The sequence below is a fragment of the Tamandua tetradactyla genome, chromosome 23, assembly GCF_023851605.1.
Source record: "Tamandua tetradactyla isolate mTamTet1 chromosome 23, mTamTet1.pri, whole genome shotgun sequence".
NCBI lineage: Eukaryota > Metazoa > Chordata > Mammalia > Pilosa > Myrmecophagidae > Tamandua > Tamandua tetradactyla.
In genome coordinates, this window is record NC_135349.1 from 5,996,965 (window position 1) to 6,018,570 (window position 21,606).

At 41.4% G+C, this 21,606-nt stretch overlaps 1 protein-coding gene and 2 long non-coding RNA genes across 8 annotated transcripts in view; 1 reads left to right on the forward strand and 2 right to left on the reverse strand.

Annotated features, from left to right (window-relative positions):
• RSPH10B (radial spoke head 10 homolog B) overlaps positions 1-21,606 on the forward strand; it is a 67,688-nt gene that overhangs the window by 36,801 nt on the left and 9,281 nt on the right. For 4 of the 6 annotated variants that reach the window (XM_077140572.1, XM_077140574.1, XM_077140575.1 and 1 more), the window contains 8 exons: positions 2,176-2,255; positions 2,356-2,504; positions 7,322-7,429; positions 9,238-9,381; positions 12,550-12,675; positions 14,123-14,210; positions 16,154-16,288; positions 20,691-20,889. In XM_077140572.1, the coding sequence (XP_076996687.1) occupies positions 2,176-2,255; positions 2,356-2,504; positions 7,322-7,429; positions 9,238-9,381; positions 12,550-12,675; positions 14,123-14,210; positions 16,154-16,288; positions 20,691-20,889 (1,029 nt within the window). The remainder of the gene's footprint in view (positions 1-2,175; positions 2,256-2,355; positions 2,505-7,321; positions 7,430-9,237; positions 9,382-12,549; positions 12,676-14,122; positions 14,211-16,153; positions 16,289-20,690; positions 20,890-21,606) is intronic. The other 2 variants (XR_013167787.1, XM_077140576.1) reach the window with 1 other exon arrangement.
• LOC143666956 (uncharacterized) lies at positions 7,533-13,197 on the reverse strand. Its single transcript, XR_013167790.1, has 3 exons — positions 13,053-13,197; positions 8,540-8,645; positions 7,533-7,917 (listed from the first exon to the last, which is right to left on the reverse strand). It is a non-coding gene; the product is annotated as an uncharacterized LOC143666956 (long non-coding RNA).
• LOC143666957 (uncharacterized) lies at positions 14,002-21,371 on the reverse strand. Its single transcript, XR_013167791.1, has 3 exons — positions 20,343-21,371; positions 15,106-15,251; positions 14,002-14,543 (listed from the first exon to the last, which is right to left on the reverse strand). It is a non-coding gene; the product is annotated as an uncharacterized LOC143666957 (long non-coding RNA).

A 21,606-nucleotide genomic window follows, 5' to 3' on the forward strand; every position in this document is an offset into this window, starting at 1 on the left:
TTTGTCAAAATAAAGGAATTAACATTGTTACTATTAATGAAAGTATGGACACTATGAAGATGTCCCCAGCTTTTCCACTGATGCCCCTTTCTGTTCCAGGATCCAGTCTAGGACCCACAGTGCTTTTTTTTTTAAAAAACTTTTTTTATTGTATAGTATAACATATATATACAAAGCAAAGAAATAAAGAAGCAATAGTTTTCAAAGCAGTCTTCAACAAGTGGTTACAGGACAGATCCCAGAGTTTGTCATGGGCTACCATACAATCCTCTCATGTTTTTCCTTCTAGCTGCTCCACAATAGGAGGCTAGAGGGCTTAAATACATTTTTATCATCACAATCGACTTTTTCCCCTTTTTTTCGTGAACAATAACATATATACCAAAAAGATATAAATTTCCAAGCACAGCACCACAATTAGTTGTAGAACATATTTCAGACTTTGACATGGGTTACAATTTCACAATTTTAGGTTTTTACTTCTAGCTGCTCAAAAATACTGGAGACTAAAAGAGATTGCAATTTAATGATTCAGCATTTATATTCATTTGTTAAGTCCTATCTTCTATGTCTTATTCCACCATCACCTTTGATCTTTCCTACCTCTCACTGGGGTTGTTTGGGCTAAGGCAATTCTAAATTTTTTTATATTGGAAGGGTCTGTCACTAATATGGGGTAGGGAGATGGAACTATCTGATGTTCTGGAGAGGCTGGGCCAGGCTTCAGGACTCATCTGGACCAGGGACCCATCTGGAGGTTGTAGGTTTCTGGTAAGTTACTCTAGTGCCTGGAACCCTTGTGGAATTTTATAAATTGCCCTAGGTATTCTTTAGGATTGGCTGGAATGGTCCTGGTTGGGTTTTGGCAGGTTATGATAGGTAGCAAGGTCTACCTGAAGCTTGCATAAGAGCAACTTCCAGAGTAGCCTCTCGACTCTATTTGAACTCTCTCTGCCACTGCTACTTTATTAATTACGCTTCTTTCCTCCCATTTGGCCAGGATGTAATTGTTGATCCCACGTCTGTATTCATCCCTGGGAGTCCTTCACCCCTGGATGTCATGTCCCACGTAGGGGGGAGGGCAGTGATTTCACTTGCAGAGTTGGGCTTAGAGAGAGTGAGGTCACATCTGAGCAACAACAGAGGTCCTCCAGAAATAACTCTTAGGCATGCCTATAGGTAGTCTAAGCTTCTCTGCTATCTACATCAGCTTCACAAGAGTAAGCCTCATGATTGAGGGCATGACCTATTGATTTGGGTGTCCCTAAATCAGGATTCCCTGATGGTAAGGTTTAATAGTTCCATAGTCTTTCTCCCCTCCCTCAGGGGACTTTGCCAATACTTTTTGATTATCTGGTTAATATACTCTAGGACGTTTCCAGGCATTACAATAATCTGTACAGGATTAAAGGACCTTTTTCTCAGTCTGTGCTCTCTGTGTTTCTGTTATTCAAATGAACTATACGGGACAGATTGAATTAGGTTATGCACTACAGAAAATTTCAGTTCCAGATCAAATAAACCTTTCTTCCATTGGTCTCAAAGAGTATGTGTGATTCTAAAATATAGACACTGTCTTCCCTACCCCTATGTTCTGAATTACTTTAACCCCAACCTGTTCAACTTTGTTCTTATCTCTAAATATCAGGTTATACATATAAAACAGCCTCTCAAAATCCAGAAATAATAATCACCACTCTGGACTTAATGTATCTGCTCTAAAAGCTGACAATCTAGGCCCCTCACATTGCATTTTGTTGTCATGTCTTCTCAGTCTTGTCCAATCTATGATAGTTTTTCAGACTTTTGTTGTCTTTTATGACCTTAACACTTCTGAAGAATACTAGTCAGTTATTTGCAAAATGCCCCTCGATTTTGGCTTTCTGATGTTTTCTCGTGATAAGGCAGAGGTTATAGATTTTGGGGAAGTAGACCACAGAGGTGACCTGTCCTTTTCATCACATCAAATCGAGGGCACATGAAGTCTTATTACTGATAGTCATTTGGTAAACATGCTGTCCATCAGATTTCTCTATTGTAAATTTAACTGTTTTCCCCTTTTCATATTCTGTATCTTATGAGCAAGTCACTGAGTCCAGCCACACTCAGGTAGAGGGATAAAGTAAGCTCCACTTCCTAGAGAGAGGAGTAATTATGACAACTTTTTAATCATAGAAATAGAAGCCCATTGCTCTTTCTGTGTTTTACAAAACTGATGACTGAGAACATTCATCCAAATGCCTGCCACGTAAAAGGTAAATACAAAAACAGTAGAATTATATATACCATCATTTTTTCAAAATATAAATCTTGTAATCATGTTTTGAATGTTTTATTTTTCCATGATATTTTTAGGCAGCTTATTCAGTGAGCAGCAGCGGACGCTCTATTCAATGAATTACATTGATAAATGCTGGGAGATTTATGTAGCTTACTGCAGACCAAATGCAGGTCCTCCACATGAGCTGACCATGAAGATGAGGCACTTCCTCTGGATGTTGAAGGTAAGCTTTTAGGTTTGATATTGGTCTTATGTTTATAGGCATTTTGATTTTAATTAAAGGCAAGATATTCTAGCTATGATATGCAAATGAGGTAAAATATGGGGTGAATTTTCCTGGCCATTGCTTGTTCACTAATTGGGTCTCTCTGGGCAGAAGAAAGGGAAATGATCTCGTAATTCAAGTGGACTGTGATGGTGGGAGGAAGAGTGAAGGGGGTGCCTGCCTACGATGCTTCCAGCTTGGGGGAAGGATAAGCCACCGGCTACACTACCCTCACTAATGCACACCTGGCCATTTCAAGGAGAAGGAGAGGATGAATGGTCATCAAAAACGTGATTTTTAAAAGTTATTAGTTGTCAGAAATAGTGAGAACATTTAATTCATTCAATGTTCTTATAATAATTATTGGTGGTTCTGTTTCATGGTACTTTTTATTTGTACTTCTGGAAATATAAATATTAAAACTAAAAGAATTGAATAGTAATAGAGAATAGAGTGCTCTAAAATTTTTAAATTGGGTTGTATATATCAGAAAAACTGATGATAGCCTAGTGTCTAGCTATAGCAAAAATAGTTTTAAAAATATGTGCCATTTTTTGATGAAATATTAACAGCTGTTTATTTGTTCATCTTCTCCCTTTCTTCAAGGTTATTTATTATTGAAGAAAGTAGGTCATTTGTCTCTGTTGAGTACGTCAGACATTCTGGATTTGGTTGACTTACACTGTTGTATAAGATAGTTCTCTTTATATGGTATTCCCATTAAAGTTAGAGGCTTGATTAGATTCAGGTTTTTTTGTGTGTGTGTGTTTGTTTTGTGGGGGGTGGAGGTGGTGCAAAGCTGCAGGTGGTTCTTCATACTTCGTATACATCCTCATCAAGGATTCTGTACTTTCAGTGATGCCGAGATAGATCAGTGGGTTTAGAGGATGTCAGTATGATCTCTCCGTTATAACGCTTCTCATAAACCTTTCACTAGTGATTTTAGCAACCTCTGATGGTCATGGCAAGAAGAAGATGATCATAAGGGGTTGCACAACGGTGATTTTCTAACCACCTCATCAGCTGTTAGAGTACTCTAACATACAGACAACCCCTACAAGAAAGGAGAGATAAAACTGCATGTATTTCCCTTTATTAATTTTCAAAATAATAGTTGATATCCTAGCAATACTTCAAAGTTGACTTTTTTTTTTTTAAAAAAAGCATTGACTCCTAGATTTAGACATATTTGATATGTTTTAATTCATTGCAGTCATTATTCTTTTCAATAGTCAAATGCTTCCTTTTGAATAATTGGAAGAGACCCTTCAACTTGGCACCTGTACCTTGAATCTGTGGATTGATGTTCTTCATCACTTTTGAAAAAATTTCTACCATTCCTTCTTCAAATATTGCTTCTAAGCTATTCTTTCTTTTACCCCTCTCTCTGGGACTCCAGCTAAATATGTTAGAATTTCTGTCCCCTCTTTATCTCTTCCTTTTTTCTGTATTTTTCCATTCTTTTTTCTCTGTGTGGAACTCCTTTCCCTCAGCAGTTATTTGGAGATTCATCCATGTTGTTGCATGCATCAATAGTTTGTTCTTAGTTATTGTTCATTATGAATATACCACAATTTGTTTATCCACTTGCCTGTTTCCATTTGGGCTCTTTCCAGTTTCTGGTTACTACAGCTTAAGTTGTTGTGAATGGTCCTGTGCTGGTGTTTTTGTGGACGCAGCTTTCATTTCTCTGGGATAAATACCCAAGAGTGCAATTACTGGGCTTTGAAGCGCATATTTTCAAGTGCATATTTGGGTTTTAAAGAAACCGTCAAACTATTTTCCAGAATGGCTACACCATTTCTCACCAGCAATACCTGACCCTCTCTGTCTTCTAATTGGTATATTCAAACCATTTACACTTAATTATTATGTTAGGTATAAATCTGCAATTTCCTTTTGTTTGTTTCTAATTTTTGTTTCTCTGTTTTCTTTTTCTGCGTTCTTGTATCACTTGAACATTTTTTGGAATTTCATTTTGATTCATCTGTGGTGCACTTCAGCATGAATAATGCTTCTGTGAACATTTGTTGACAAGGTTTTGTTTGGTATGTTTCCTTTCCCTTGGGTGAATACGTAGGAGTGGAATTGCTTTCTCATATACTAATTCCAACTTTTTGAGGAACTACGAAACTGTTTTCCCTGTGTCTGTACCATTTTATATGCCCACTAGCTATGCTGTGCATGAGGGTTCTAATTTGTACACATCTTCACTCATTTGTTTTTGCCTATCTTTTTTATTAAAGCAGTACTAATGGATGTAAAGTGGTATCTATCTCATTGTGGTTTTGATTTGCATTTCCCTAATGGACAATCAATGATAATGAACATCTTTTCATGTGCTTACTGGCCATAGAGAAATGTCTATTCAAGTACTTTGCCCATTTTAAAAATTGGGTTGTTTTCTTTTGGTTGTTGAATTGTAGTTCTTTATATATTCTGTATATTAAATTCTTAACAGATAAAGGGTTTCCAAATGTTTTCTCCCATTTTGTAGGTTGTCTTTTCACATCCTTGATAATGTCCTTTGATGCACAAAGGTTTTTAATTTTGATGAAATCCAGTTTATCTTTTTGTTGTTTTTGCTTGTGTTTTTGATGTTGTATCTTAGAAAGCTGGATGTTCTTTGGGTGAGGAGGCACAAATGCACATAGCCAGTCAGCCAATAATGCATGAAGGGAAAGCTTTATTAGATCAAAGAGTCTGGGGGAGGAGAGGGGAGAATGAGAGTGACAGAGGGGCCTGGGGTTTTACCTAACCTAGGTTCCTGTGAGGGTTCATAGAGGCGGGGTGGGGGGGACCACATGTGGGTCCTGTTCTCTTGCCTTTACTCTGAGGGGATGGGGTAAGTAAGGCTTTCCCACCAATACTGGGGATTGGTAGTTTCAAATTGTATGAAAAGCAAAAGCCACAGGGGCCATTCAGGGGAGCCAAGGGTGCCTCCTATCATCCAAACCATATAGAGGTGCATGCCTTGCTAGTTACAGTTACCCCCAGGGCAGGGCTAGCCGGGGTATTCACTCAAAAGGAGATCTTATGGCTAAGCAAAAATGACAAGGCACCAAATATAATTTCTTTTACACCATTACAAAAGCTTTGCTAACCCAAGGCCATGAAGATTTACTCTTCTGTTTTCTTCTGCATTTTAGTTTTGGCTCTTTCCTTTAGGTCTATGACCTGTTTTGAGTGAGTGGCATAAGGAAGGGGTCCAGCGTCGTTCTTCTGCATACAAGACTATTCTCACTCCATGGACTTGTCCTGGCACACTTGTTGAAAATCAATTGACCACAGATATCTGGAATCAATTCTAGTCCCTTCACTTATAACTGTCTTTATGACAGTGCCACACTCTTGATTCATACTGCTTCTTATATAACCTTTCTTCCCTTGCTGAAATATTTTGTGATCATCTTTTACCCTTGTTCTGAAATGTCATGATGATGTGGCTTTGGTGCAGCTCTCTTTACATTTATTCCCTGCACCTTCACATGGGAAACATGTCCTTCAGTGCTTGGAAACATGTCCTTCAGTCAGTATTTCCTACCCATCATTTTCTCTGTCTTCTTTTTATGGAACTTGGATGTCAAATCTCATGGACCAGTTATCTAATTTTTCTTTCTTTCTGAGCATCCATATCTTTGTCTTTTAGTTCACCTTTGGGAGAGATTTCCTGTTTTGTCTTTAAATCTTTCTATATCTCATTTCTTCTATCATATTTTTAATTCCCAAAAACTCTCTTTATTCTCTGTTCTTTTTAAGACTGTTTTTTACATGGATGTAAAATCTCTCTTATCTCACTAAAGAAATGAATGATTTGGGAGAAGGGGCTGGAGAGAGTTTTTCTCTGCTCCTTTGCATTGTCTCTTTTCTCTTCAGGTCCTTTTTTTTTCCCCCTTGGTTTTGTTCTCTGGCTTTCACATTAGGGCTTTCTCTCACAGGTGTCCCCTTCAAATGCTGTGGCACTGTAAACCTGATTGGAAGCTCTTGAACTTGTCCAAGATCAGGCTTCAGAGTCGGGTAATAAAGCTAGGGCCCCCAGCTACGCGTATTGACAGCGCTCTTCTCTGGGGAGTTGAGTTTTACAAGAGAAAACTCTTAACTCCTACCTGCTGGATAGGAGCTTGGCTCCAAGGTTCTTAGAATAGAATGAAATCAAGGAGGAGTGTGGTCTGGGGAGGTGCTTCACCAAAATTCACTTTCCCTTCTAGCCCTGTGACTTCAGGGGAGTCATGTGTTTCCTGGGACAAATTCTCTCTGGTCTGTTATCTCCAGCTTAGATGGGGAGAAGGTTTCCACCAAGACTCTGAGCTGGTCTTCCCTGTTCAGCTCCTCCTGCAGTCTTTCCGTAGGGTGCCAGCTCCTGCGGCACAGCGAGACTTGGGCCTGGACTCCTTGGCTGTGGGCACTGAGCTCTCTGTTTCCTCTGTTCTGCCAAGTCCACCAGTCCAGTGGTCTCCAGGCCCCAGAACTGCGGTAAAGGCTCACACATGGATCTTCTATGCGCCACTCCCACTGTCCTGTGTTTATGCCTCTAAAAAATTGCTTTACCGTTGTCTTAGAGGGATGAGGGAAGGAGTAGAAAGGTGGTAAATACAAGTGTTCAACCAAAATGCTTTTCAAGATGATCAGTTTTTAAGGTCTTAATTTTTGTACATTCCTTTAAAGTGTTGTATTGATATAATTTGACATTTAAAAAATATATATATATTTATTTACATATATGGTGATTTGCAGTTACAGGTTTTTGTGGTTTTGGTTGGCTGTTTCTTTTACAGGACTTTAAAATGATAAATAAAGAACTATCACCAATAAAATTTGTGGAGGTCATAGCAGAGGATAATCCTTTCATACATGATGGAATTGACAGCAACTTTGAACTTGAGGTTTGTAAAGAGGTTGCACAAATGGTACAGATCCAAATCAGACTCCTCTTTTGCCCCTTGGATACCAGGAACAAAGGTTTGATTGAAAAGAATTCTAACACACACACACACACACACACACGCACATCCTTGATTATATTCGAAAACTAGAGATTAAATCAAAAAAAAGTTTCAGATGTTGGGAAATAACAAAACCAAAAGGATATAAAACTAAGTGCTCTATCTTGGATAATTTATAATTCAATACTTGTACTGTTTCTCTGGTATTTTCATAGAAGTCATGTACATATCAGAAACATTAATTTATCTCCCCAATGAGAGAGAAGTCACTTTGATTTTTAATATTTCTTACTGGGGGACTTTGGGCACGTCAGACTCCTTGGGATTCTGTCTTTTCTTCTATAAAATGATGTGAGGCAATTCAGTAGATCTCTCAGGGTTTAGTATTTGCCAGTTCTGGGTGTACAACTTGTTTCTGTCGAGTAGTCCTGGGGGAGGCAGCAGAGGCACATTCAGGCTGGCCACGAAGAAAGTCATAACCCAGACCTTGTCATTTACCAGTGACTTCTATAAGCTCAGTTTCATACAAGCCAAGGCAAAATCGAGCTCTCTTTAAACCTGTATACTTGGCCTGCCCCACATGTGCACACGCCAGCTGAGCATGGCGGACAAGGCCCTGGGAGACCCACGGTCTGATCCCCTGCTCACATCTGTGACCATTAATGCTCTCCAGGAAATTAGACCACCATTCCCCATCCCGCCACTCTCCCAAGCTCCTTTGGTGCCTGTTTCATACTTTCTTCTCTGCTTTCCAACCATAACCCCTCCTCTCCCATCCTCACTCTCAGCTGATGCTTCCTCATCCTGCTGAGAAAGTTGAAGGGATCCACGGAGCATTTGCCAGCTCTCACGTCCAGGTCCGCTTGCCCGCCTGCACTTGCTCCCCGTCCTCGCCTTCCACTGGTTACTGCAGCAGTCCCTCCACTGGGGACATGAGACCCTCAGTACTGCCCTCTGTCCTTCCAGTAGAATTTCCCAGCTTAGAAGTGGAAACATTCTTTTGTTTCTCCCATCTTAAAAACAAACAAAAGAACCAAAATCTGACCCTACCTTTTCTGCCATCTTCCTTCTCTTTCTTTTTTCCCCTTTGAAGCGAAATTCCTGGAAAGTTTTCTGCACGGTTTATCTCCAACTCTTCTTATTCCATTCTTTTAAACTTGAAATCAAATTTGTAGAACATACAGTTAACCATGTTAAAATGTGCAATTCTGTATTCCCATAAAGAAACCCCAAATCTCCCAATTCTCCCTTCCCTCCATCCCCTGGCTGACCACTAGTCTACTTTCTGTCTCTATGGATTTGTTTGTTCTGAGTATTTTGTAAAAATGGAATAATATAATACATGGCCTTATATGGACTCCTCTTATTTTTTTTTCAACCCAATCCTATCAGGCACTTATCCCCCAAAATGGTTTGTGTGAAGTTCACCAAAGACCTCTTACATTGATACATCCAATGATACATTCTCAGCTTCCTTTCCATGCCCTTGCAGCATTTGAAAGTTTATCCCTCTCACCTGAAATGACTCTTGCCTCAGCTTCCAAGACCCCACATTCTCTCAGTTTCCCCCTAACTCCCTGCTTATTCCCTATTCAGACTTCTTTGCTGATTCCTCCTCTTCTGCCAGCTTGAAGCATTTAATGAAATGGTATTTTCTGGAGAAAATAAATGAACAGCAAAATGAATTTCTCATCCACCTCAAGATATGTCAGAATGAATAAGATTCTCTATGTCTTCTTTTATTTCAGTTGGTGTTCCTTGAATTCTTTGAAGCTCTCTTAAGCTTTGCACTCATCTCTGTTACTGACCAAATGACCAAGTCATATTTAAATGTTCCAAATGATGATGTGTCTGGAACCAAATATGGAAGTATTCATGCAGTACTAAATCAGGTAACAAATAATGTCTGAGCATTTCAGGGCAAGGAGTTCCTCTGGAATGGTTACGCCTTATCCAAATGATTTGGGCTGTTGTAACCCTTCTAGGAAATAGTATAAAGGTTTCTTTGTTCACATTTTGAAAGGAGTGTTTTGTTCTATTCCCTTTTGTTTTTTTGGCATGGGCAGGCTCCGGGAAACAAATCTTTTCCCTTTTCTAAGTCAGGGAAAATGTATTTCCTGGTCACAAAATAGGAAATAGATTTCTAGCCACAGTAGCAGTGATTTCATGATGAAGGTCAGCATGCCAGCTGACATTTGGGTGGCCCATGAGTCTTAGAAAATTTGAAGTATTTTATTATAAAATATTCGGCTTCAGCCAGCTCCAGAACGAAGATGCCCTGGGTGAACACAGGATGCTCAAGAAGTCCCTGAGAACTGGGCCTGTTCACAGGGCTGACACTGCAGGTCTCAGTGTGAGGCCTCGGGGAGTGGGGGATCATATCAGCAGTTTACTGAAGGACCCAGCTGCTGGGTCATATTGAAAGAAACCCACTTTTTTGGTGGGGAGGTTAGTGGGGTGTAAATATTTTTGCCTTTTTTTTTTTTAATCATCCTTTGGGTCCACAAGGATTCTTGGGGGCCAACTGAACGCCATAGCTGGAAAACTCTTTGGAGTTGCTCAACGCGAGGAGCCTCTTCACTGCTCTTTGTTGTCCAAGGAGTATCTCTCACCACAGACCCCTTGGATGGTTCTGGACTCCTTGTGTGCTGGGGCTTCATGTACAATTTCAGTGCCTTATTGTCCGCCGCGTTAGCCAGATATGGCTCTTCAAATTCTAGGTTGAGGATATGACTGGTGCCTTTTCCAGGGTATCTGGGAACCTAATCAGGGGTCACATCTAGGTCTGGGGCTCTACTCTGAGGGAAATGGGTACCACCCTTGAATTCGCCTGTGATTTCATGGATGGCTTTGCTGAGGTCTTCAGAAATGTAGGTACAAACCCCTTGAGCCAGGGAACATGCTTAGTAACCATCTGTTCAAGTTCACTCCTGGTTTCCAGTTTGGCATTCCATGTAGCTTCTGTGTTCTTTTTATATCTGCTAGTAGTTCTAGGTTCTAGTTCCTATCATCCTTTTCTGGAAATTGGATGTTCAAGTCATGCTCCAAGGACTCACTGTTCCCTTTTGACCAGTAATTTTGGGGTTCACAGAGATGCTCAACTTAAAACCTATTAAAGCTCAATCTTCAGGCTCAGCTTGCAGCAACTTCACCCATTCCATTAATTTAGGGTGGCCAAGGTGGCAAAATTTTTTCCAAAGAAGCTGCACAGAGAGAGAGTGAGCTGCATACAGAGTGAGCACTGGAGATCTGCAGAAGGCTTCCCTTGAATGGGGTAATGCTTCCCTTAAAGCTTGGTACTGCTTCAGGTTTTGGGCCATTTAGCCCAAATTTGGCCAATTTAGCCCTAGGCTAAAGGTTGCTCTGGTTATACCTAACAAAGCTTAAATGGCAAATTTTGAAAGGATCAAACTATTTCCAAGTAACTTAACTGCGTCAATAGAACATAGTGCAAAAATATTTAAAGGAACACCCCAGAATTCCAGCACTCAATAATATGAAATCTAAGATGTCTGGCATACAATAAAAAATTAACAGGCATGTGAAGAAGCAGGAAAATATGACCCATAATGAGAAGGATAAGTCAAAAGAATCAGGCTCAGAAGTAAGTGTGTGTGTGTGTGTGTGTGTGTGGGTAAAACTAACCTGTCTCATGACGGTCTAAACCCAGCTCACATTTCCTATTAGTGGGGTGCACTGGGTCTTTTATCACTGGATACCTTAAAGCTTTCCTCTGTATCAGTGGCTTATAGTAGCTCCATGATGCTGCACCATGATGTCACCTCCTTCACCATTCTTAGGTATTATAGACCCCAGCTGGATTTTCCCAGACCAAACTGGCCTCCTATCAGGAGGAAAGAGTTACCTGCGCCGGTTTTCCCTGAGGGTGAGACCCAGCAGGTTGAAAGACTTTACTGTGAAGTCTCTGGACTCTTTTTCTTATCCTGCCCAGTATGTGGCGCTTGTCTGCCTGCAGGTCCCACCAGCATAAGGTGATGTGGTACCTTTAACTTTGGCAGACTCTCCCTGCTGGGGGCGTGGTGGAGACAGAGGAGAGGTCGGGTTTAACAAACTAGTATGAGTGCAGGATCATTATATTGATACTTCTTTTAGTCTCCAGTACCTTAAGACAGCTAGAAATAAAAACCTAAAATTGTAGAATTGTAACCTGTACCAAACTCTGAAATTTGTTCTATGACTAATTGTTGTGATGTACTTTGAAATTTATTGCTTTTTTTGTAAGTATATTATTTTTTACAAAAAAGAAAAAAAAAGAGGAAGAGGAGTATAACAGAGAAGACAAGATTTAGCAAATGAGTATGACAACTGAATCACTGTATTGATATTTCTTTTGGTCTCCAGTGTCTTGGAACAGCTAGAAGAAAAAATAAAAAATTATGGAACTGTAACCCATACCAAACTGTAAAATCTGTTCTAAATTCCTTGTTAAAATGTACTTGGAAATGTATTGCTTTTTTGTATGTATGTTATATTTCACAATTTTAAAAAAATGTAAAATGGAATAATATGTTAATATTTTGTTTTTTTGTTGTTAGTTTTTTAATTAATAGAACAGTATAAAAAATAAATTAAATAAAAAATAAAACAAAACACCTGTAAACAACCCAAATGTCCAAGAAGATAAATGATGGTATATCCAAACAATGAAGTAATACGCAACAATAAAAGAACTTATGAGACCTGCAACAGTCTGGCTGAATCACAAAATAATTGGGCTGACTGAAAGAAGTCATACAAAAAAGGAGATCTATATTTAGAGAGAGAAATTCTAGAAAATGGAAATCAATCTTAGTGCAAGGAGAATAGTAACTGCCGGGGACAGAGGAAGAGGCAGGGATTAAGGACACGGGAACTTTTTAGGGGTGATGGAGATGTTTGCTGCCTTGATTGAGGTGACGGTTTCACAGGTGCATGCTTGTGTCAGAACTCGTTAAGTAGTGTACTTTAAATATGCAGAGGTTGTTGTAAATCAGTGTGCTGTGCATGTGCATGTGTGTCTCCATGGATACAAATGCTCTTATGTGCTTGTCTTTGCTTAGAGCTCTCAGAACAGAAGTCCAAGCGCAGTGACAAGCCATGATTCCGACATTCACGTGACCAGCCCCAAGTCTTCTTCAAGCAAGTTAGGACTGTTGTTTGATATTAACAGGGTAAAGAAATCAGAGGTTTGTATTTACCATTAGCCGTGTAACACAGTTCCGTGGTTGTGGTGCCAGCAAACACCGAGTGCCTACTATGTGCTGCGCAGTCTCCTGTGCAGTAGGGAGACTGCGGTGAACTGAGTACCTGTCCTCTCGTGGATCTTGCATCCGCTTGGGGAGATGGGTGTGACAAGTAACAAGAGTAACACGTGACTCTTACTAGTTTCACCAAGCACCGAGCTCTTCAGGCACCAGCTCGTTTAGGTGTGTCCCATTGTCATCTCTATGAGGAAGGTGAGCCACAGAAAGTGACTTGCCCACCATTGTATAACTAGTTAGTCGTGGAGCTGGGGTTTGTGCCAGGCAGTTTGACCCAAGTCTGCACTTGTGACAACACTTACCATGTGTAAGTGATGTGAAGGAAAGCAAGGCAGGCTATGGAGATTGAGTAGCAGGGTGGGGTGGTCAGGGAGAGTCTTCTGAGGTGACGTTTGAGCAGGCCTGAAAGAAGTAAAGAGACAACCAGGTAAACATCTGAAACAAGACTGTTCTGTGCAATGGCCCTGTTTTGATGACGATTTGGGTTGCCCAAAGACAAAGAGTAGCAGCAAGGTGTAGCCACCATGGAGTGGCCAGGCATGTGACCTGAGTGAGGTGGCAGGGTCAGATCACAGGGGCATCTGGCCCGGGAAGGTTTTCCTGCTGAGTGAGCTGAAGTCTGAGCAGGGGGTTAAGTAGGCTCCTTTCGGCCTCTGGATGACAGACCAGTAAGGAAACTGTTGGAGCAGTTCAGATCAGAGAAGGTGGAGACTTAGACTGAGGTGGGGAGAAGGGCTCAGCTCCACCGTCTTTCAAAGCATGTGGGGTCTGAGAGGAAAAGAGAAGGCAAAGATGACTAAGATTTTTTGCCTGAGCAACTGGAAGAATAGAGTTGGCATTTACTGAGTGGGAAAGGCTGGGGGAAGGATGAGTTTTGGGGAAAAACGTAAAGAGCTGATTTTGGACATACTCAGATTTTGGACATACTTAGGATGCCTGATGAGACATCCCGGTGATGGCGGTGAGTGGGACAGCTGAGCATGCAGCGTGGAGTTCAGGGCCCGCGTCTAGCTGAGAAAGGAGTGTGGGAGTCCACAGGGGCTATGGTCATTAAAGCCATTTATGTGTGAATATAAGTACAGATATTCATGTATAATAAATATCCTCCCAACTGGCCCAGGGAAGATTTTTAAATCTTCAGGTGTTTAGGGTGGAGTGGGGAGTGAGGAAACTTTGAGTTGTTGCAGCATTCCATTAATCATTTCCTTAATAGTACAAATGTCAGTATTTTATGCAGGTTATTTAAGTTAAGTTAGCACAAAGAGAATGGCCTCATCAACATTTTTCTAAGTATTTATAATGGAGAAAACTGGTTTTAGTCCAAATGTACAGGAATAATATTTATGATTTTTTTTTCACATAAAATCCCAAGACCAAGAGGTCGCTAAGTGAAGAAAGAATTTCCAAAATGAATTTTAAGTCTTCAGGAAAAGGGTTTTCCTTTTTTTTGTTTCAAAATGGTGAGTATTTTAATTACGGAACTTTAAACATTTACACACTGTTGCTTACCAGCTAAGTCATGTCTCTAAAGATTTATGACTGTCTTTTTTATATAATGAGGCTGGGCTTGCAGCTTCCAGTCACATCCCTGGTTGGCTGGAGCTCACTCCCCAGGCAGGCTCTTGCTTTCCCGCTAACGTTAGCAGCTTGGTAGGATGGGAGACGGGCATTAGATGCTTGTCCTTCCAGCTGTCCTTCCGCCTGGGCCTCGCAGGCCAAGTTCCCAGAACCTGCTGCTTCTAACTGGGTCCCGGTACAGGCCGTACTTCTCTCTTAAGTCTCGTTCCCTTTGGCTTTTAAACACACTTAAGTTAGAAACAGCAAATAAATCCTGACTCATTCCCTCATACTCCTCTTGACCTTTTCCTTTCTCCTTTCCCATAGTAAAATGCCTCTCATGTTGTCTCCACCTGCAGACTCCACTTCCCTACCTCCCGCTCAGCTCCTCAGCCCCATTCTCATTTTGTTCCTGTCCCCCAGCGCTCTGTGTCCATAGTTTCAGTGGGAGTTCTCAGTCCTTGTCCTGGTGCACTGGCTCCTGCTATTCCCCCCCCTGCTGGCTTCCCACCTGTGGCTCTCTCCAGCCCCTCCTCTCCCAGGCCTGGCACCACCGGTACACACACACTCTCATAAGGCCAATAAAGAAAAACCGTCCCTTTCTCTCACCCCCCTTCTAGATGCCACGGTCTCTGTTCCCCTTTGCATCTGGAAAATCTGTGCACATGGCTCCTGCCCTCTTGAGCTCACTCCAGGTGTTACGGCACCTGCTCTCACCCCACACGTGCTGCTGCTCGCCCCCAGTGACCTACAGGGGGCTGCCACTGATGACCTCGCCCTCAGGCCACCTGTTCTCACCTGGCTGGAACCCTCTTCTCAGCTGGCTTCTGTCTCTCCCACACCATTCCATCTGGTGTGAACCTACAGGGTTGTGAGATTTCTCTCTCCATGTCACGCATCCTGGCAGGGAACCGACTGTACTTAAGACTTCCCCAGGCTGCCACCTGTAATGAAGATGCACAGTTTCTGTCACAGAAATGAAACTATCAATGGAACCCCAACTCCTGTATTTTACTATTGATGTTATTTCCTGGTGATTGCTCTGGAGCTCTGGCTACCCCTCGATTTTGCCTTCGATCTGCCACCCACTCCTTTAGGGTCCTCCGGAGCCCCTAGGCCGGTCCTGCCTACTGTGATGGGGCCCCTCCACAGGGCCTGGCCACTGCCTGCTAGTACAGGGACTTTCTGTGCTCATTTCCAGCTAGTAAGTATCCACTTTACTGGTGAAGAAAGACACTCTTTCCTCATATTCTGTCTCATTCAGAACTTGAGAGCCCTGGATCGTATTTAATTCAGTTCTCTGAATTTTAAAAAACTGCTAAATGACTAGGAAATCAGAACTGCTTAAAAAGATGGAAAACATTATGGTGGTTTCAAGGAAATAGAGCTTATTTAATGTAGACAAGGAAAAGATATGGAGGGATAACTTCTGGGGAATTATTTTTTAAGAGAGTAACCAGACTTTTAGCTTTCTAGAAGAGAGAATTTCCTCAAGTGCATAGTTATCCACATCTTAAGGCATTTCAAACTTTGAATTAAGTAAAAGACAGAATTTGTCAAATATTCTATCCCAGGGATCTTAATATTAGTATTTTAATTGTAGTCCTATCCGAAATTGAAGAGTGGCACAAAAAAGGGTCTCAGATTTTTTTTTCAAATATTTCCTTGCCTAATCTGGCTTCAGGTTGTGTAACGAGAAATAATCAAGAAAGCTAATTTGGAGGGTTTTAATTTCAAGATGAATAATGAAACAAATGATACTTATATTTGGCAAAACAACATATTAAGAGGTTTTTGAACCACAAAAATAATTCTGTAAGTGTAAACCTTCTTCTTTAACTTGTAGCCCGCAGCGTAACATTTGACACAAACTCAGTGCCTGCAGCTAATTTGGAAGGAATCTCAAAATTTGATGTCAAAGATGATAATGGATCACAACACAATTATGAGGAAGAAGACATTCCTTTTAAACAAGGACCAGGTATGTCGACTTGAAAAGTAAAATTCCATCAAACTACTTTAAAATTAAAAACAAAACAAACAGCCACAGCAAACTCCCAACCAAACATGGATGACCTCTATTCTAAATAATTCTTAGAGAAAATCAAATTATATTTCTAAGAGTACTTAGAAAATTGAAATAGCTTAAACATTACCTATTAAGACATAGCCAAAACTATAACTGGAGAAAATTCATACTATTAAATGTTTTCATTATTGTGTTAGTTAGATTCAGTTGTCAACTTGGCCAGGTGAGTACACCTAGTTCTATTGCTGCGGACACAAGCCAATGGTACGTGAACCTCATCTGTTACCAATTACATCTGCAGTCGGCTAGGAGGCGTGTCTGCTGCAATGAGTGACGTTTGACTTAATTGGCTGGTGCTTAAATGAGAGAACGCAATGTAGCACAGCCTAAGCAGCTCGGCATTCCTCATCTCAGCACTTGCAGCTCAGCCTAGGCCTTTGGCGATGCGGAAAGAAGTTACCCAGGGGAAAGTTGTTGGAACCCAGGGGCCTGGAGAGAAGACCAGCAGAGACCATCCTGTGCCTTCCACGTAAGAAAGAACCTCAGTGGAAAGTTAGCTGCCTTTCCTCTGAAGAACCAACAAAATAAATCCCCTTTTATTAAAAGCTAATCAGTCTCTGGTGTGTAGCATTCCGGCAGTTAGCTAACTAGAACAATTATTAAACAAGAAAATATAGCAACCTAAACATTCAGCCCAAGAAAGCAGAAAGGAGAATAAGAAAACACAAGGAAAGCAGGAGGAAGACATTAACAAAATGAACTTGAAATTATATATACTAGAAAATAAAAATATAGTATGTCTGATCATTCTAAATGCTGGTTCTATAAGTAAAAAGATAAAGATACTCTCAACCTCGTATGACCAGGGTAAAAGTGATAAAACACACATTTCTAGTTAGGAAGGAGTAAGCGGACAAGCACAGATGAGATGTCTGTATGTACAGTGGGAGAATGTGATGTACAATTCTAGGCTAATACATTGGAAACATTTGAAATGAAAGATTTTCTAGGAAGATAACAAAACTAGAAAAATTTTCTAGGAAGGTAATAAAACTCAAGGAAATACAGAAAACCTGAATAGACTGATAACCATAGGGGGGAAAAAAGCTAAATTGCCTCAAAAAGTTTTTTTTAATGAACAGAATTTTAAGAAAGCAATAATATAAGGTTAAAAAAAATACATGCCAAAGCATAAAATAAGCCTTTCACGTTATTTAACAAAATAAGAATAAACTAGCAAACTAGAACAGATTTTGGTACTGAGAGTGGGGTGCTGCTCCTGTAGTTTGCAAATACCAAACATGTTGGAACAGCTTTTTAAATGGTTAAGGGGAAGATTTTGGAGGAGTTGTGAGTGCTTGATAGAGAAGGCCTAAAATGCTTTGAAGAGACTGTTGGTAGAAATGTGGACACTAAAGCTACCTGTGATGAAGCTCTAGACAGAAATGAGGCATGTATTATTTCAGACTGGAAGGAAGACGAGCCTTGTTTTAAAATGGCAGATAATCTGGCAAAATTCACTAGTGGCTTTGGCTAGAAGGCAGATTTTTAAAGTCCATGAACTTGGATATTTAGCAGAAGAGATCTCCAAATTAAATGTCAAAAGTACAGCCTGGTTTTCTCGCAGCTTATAGTGAAATGTGACAGGAGAGAGATAAGCTGAGAACTGAATTCTTGGGTACAAAGAAACCAGAAGTTGATGTTCTGGAGCATTCTGGGCCTCCTGAAAGGGAGATCCCAGAGAACGGTGCCCCACATGAGGACTTGGCCAAACGTGGAACCAGTCAGCCATTTCAGAGAAAGCCAGAATTGGACATAGAGTCATCCAGGAAGGATTTGTGGAAACTCCTTATGTCTGATGGGCATGATCCAGGACTACTGCATAGAAAGCCAACCAAGAGTGTTGCAGGACCTGTATAAAGAGAACCACTGCCAGTTGAGACTGAGAAGGACAGACACATTGGAAGAAAAATAACTTCAGAGGCAAAGCCGTGGAGGCTGAGGTCTGAAGTCAGGAACCTTGTCGAGTGGACCCACCCATATACATGGAGAGCATGAGTTTGCCCTGGAGGCAGAGGATGAGTCTCCCATCTCATTGCAGTGGAAGAGTTGTGCCTCCTTAGGCCTTTGAGAAGGTACAGCACGCTCCTTGGGGACTGGGGAGAGAGAGCCTGGCTGCCACCACATGGAGGGGTTGAGCGTGTGCCCTGGAAATGGCAAAGAGCCCAGGTGTGGCCCCGATTCCTGGAGAGTGGAGCTGAGAAAATGGTGGTCTCTTCAGTGTTCCCCAAGGTTGATTTGGAAAGAGGCAGGCCACGACATAGGCCCTTGGAAAGGGTGGGACTGCCACTTTCTAAAGCTGAAGGATAAATGACTTTCAGACTTTGAAATCCAATGGTGTTTTCCCTGCAGGTTTTCCTTCCAGTTTCTCCCTATGGATCCTCTGACTGTCCCTCCTTTGCATATTGGCACCAGATAACTTGTTTTTGAGAGTCACAGGTCCACAGCCAGAAGAGAATTTGTGCCACTTTAATATCATTTAAGGTGATGCATGTAGTTGCCAAGTTGACAAGGGACGGATATGTGATAGTTAGGTTCAGGTGTCAACTTGGCCAGGTGAACGTGCCTAGTTCTGTTGCTGTGGACATGAGCCAATGGCAATGGTTCTCTTTATACAGGTCCTGCAACACTCTTGGTTGGCTTTCTATGCAGTAGTCCTGTGAACCTCATCTGTTGCTCATTACACCTGCAGTCGGCTAAGAGACGTGCCTGCTGTAATGGATGACGTTTGATTTAATTGGCTGGTGCTTAAATGAGAGAGCTCAGGGTAGCACAGTCCAAGCAGCTCAGCATACCTCATCTCAGCACTCGCAGCTCAGCCCAGGTCTTTGGAGATGCAGAAAGAAATCATCCTGGGGAAAGCTGGTGGAACCCAGAGGCCTGGTGAGAAGGCCAGCAGAGATCACCTTGTGTCTTTCCACGTAAGCAAGAACCTCAGTTGAAAGTTAGCTGCCTTTCCTCTGAAGGACTAATTAAATAAATCCCCTTTTATTAAAAGCCAATCCGTCTCTGGTGTGTTGCATTCTGGCAGCTAGCAAACTAGAACATCAAGACAGGGAAACTTGATAAAGAATGAAAATACCAGAGCACTGTTTTTCAACTGGGAGAGAGTGACATGAAAACTACCTGGAATGGGATTTCTGAGAGGAAGGGAAACCCTTTTAGAGACAGCACAACTAGGAGGGCAAAACCAGGAAGCTATAAGCAACACATATAACTAAACTTGGTGACAGAGTGGCACCTTGAAAGCCAAATATGTATGAATGGATAGGAACATATCACCAACACCAACAAAACCTGCCTTGTATCAGTACATAAAAAGGCTGCACTGAGGAAAGCAGTGGATTTCTTAAAGGCCTGAGAACAGGAGAAGCAAAACCCCCTCAAGAAGTCATGGGAAAGCCTGGCCGGCCAGTCTGAGACATGCCACTGAGGTGGGGAGCACGCCGAGGGACACAGTGTGGCAGAGGTGTGGGCCAGTGGAGCCAGCAGCTCTCGAGCCTAAGAAAGTGAAATGCCTTCTCAACCGGGCACTGAAGAGAACCTGCTGGGAGTAGAAATCAAACTGAGGGCGGGACTGGAGGGGCAAAGAAGGGTCCAGGGGAAAAGAACTCGGGAAGTAGAGGTGAAAGGTCTCCAAGGACAAGGCTGAGCTTTTCCTTTTGTGAAAAGAAGAGGGAGTTTTAGTCATTAGGCAAGAAAAACTGTCATAACCCACTCATGCCTCCTCCTAAAAACTCAGTAAAATTAGTTTTTTATAATAATGAATAGGTTTGTGGTCAAATCCCAAAGTTATTAAAAGAAAAAATAAGCAGAGTGTTGCTATGAAAAAGCATGCCCAGAAGAAAAACCCATAGAAGATTCCAGGTCCTACTGATAAAACTGTCTAAAGCATTATCTTCCCCACATTCAATTATTTAAGCACATTGCAAACTGGATTTTTTACCTTAGTGGGTTGTGAAGCAACTCTTTACCAAGTCAGTCATTTTACCTACTTTCTTCAAGTTAGAGTTTAAAGCCTTTAAAAAAAAAAAGTTTCTGAAACATGAATACTAAAGCTGTTTAGAATAGAGGTCCTGGAGTCTCCAAGGAAATGCTTGCTGGCTGTGGTCTTTGAGCATCTGCCTTGTGCCAGATGGTCACTGAAGCACTTTACATGGTTAACTGAGTCATCACAACACAGCCCATCTTCAGAAGACGATGACACAAAGTTAAAAACCCCACCATGGTAAGTGGAGCAGACTTCACTATTATTGCAGGATTGCATTAATGCTCATTTAAAACTTTATTCCAGAGAAATTAGAAAAATCCAAGGATGAACAAAAGGAAAAACTCAATGTGTGGGTCAGTCATATGTACATCTTTTTTGTGAACACACTCTTCCAAGCGTATAAACATGAAGAAACTCTAAAGGAGAAAATAAAGGAAAATAGGTTGCATTATGCAGCAATGGCTCAGCAGAAGAATATTGAAAATGATGAACTGGAAGCAAGGTAATTTTGTAAAGCCCCTCTTCCTTCTCTTTCATGGGTTCAGTTATCTTTCTTTCCTGTCTCCTGTAGCTACCTGAAGCATCAGGACCAAATGATTTCATTCCATTTGGGCAGCTTCCTAAGGGTGTCGTGCTGGTGTGCCCAGCTCTGCTCTCCTGGTTGCCTAGGATGGTGCTGATGTCTGGCTCCACAGCTTGCTCGAAGAGGTGACATGTGGCAGTAGCTGCAGGGCTGGAATCCCAGCTCTGACATCAGTGTCTCACTGTGTGCCTCAGTTCCCTCCTCTGTAAGGTTGGGAGGGAGCCCACAGGTCTGTTATGAGGATTAAATGGGAAGTATCTAGAACAAAGCCTGGCGCATGTCCAGTGCCCAGTACATACTGTACTCTTTCCTCTTCAGAACTGGCCCTAAGGGTTCAGTTCTTCGCTGATACATCAGGCCAGAGTGCAGACGCTTGCTCTTTTTAAACTGCATCTCAAGCCTGTGGGTCTACTGAATAAAGCATAATACTATACCTTAAAAATGCAAGAGGTTCTTTAAAAGGCCACTTATTAGCTGCCAGGTTGCTACAGAGAAAAATAGTTTACAAATTATTTTATATATATGAAACTTTTATTTTGGACTGCTTAGATACAGCATCACATTTCAGGCAAAGAGATGACGATTTTGTACGCAAAGCTGAAGTATATATGCACTGCTACACACAGCATACAAACT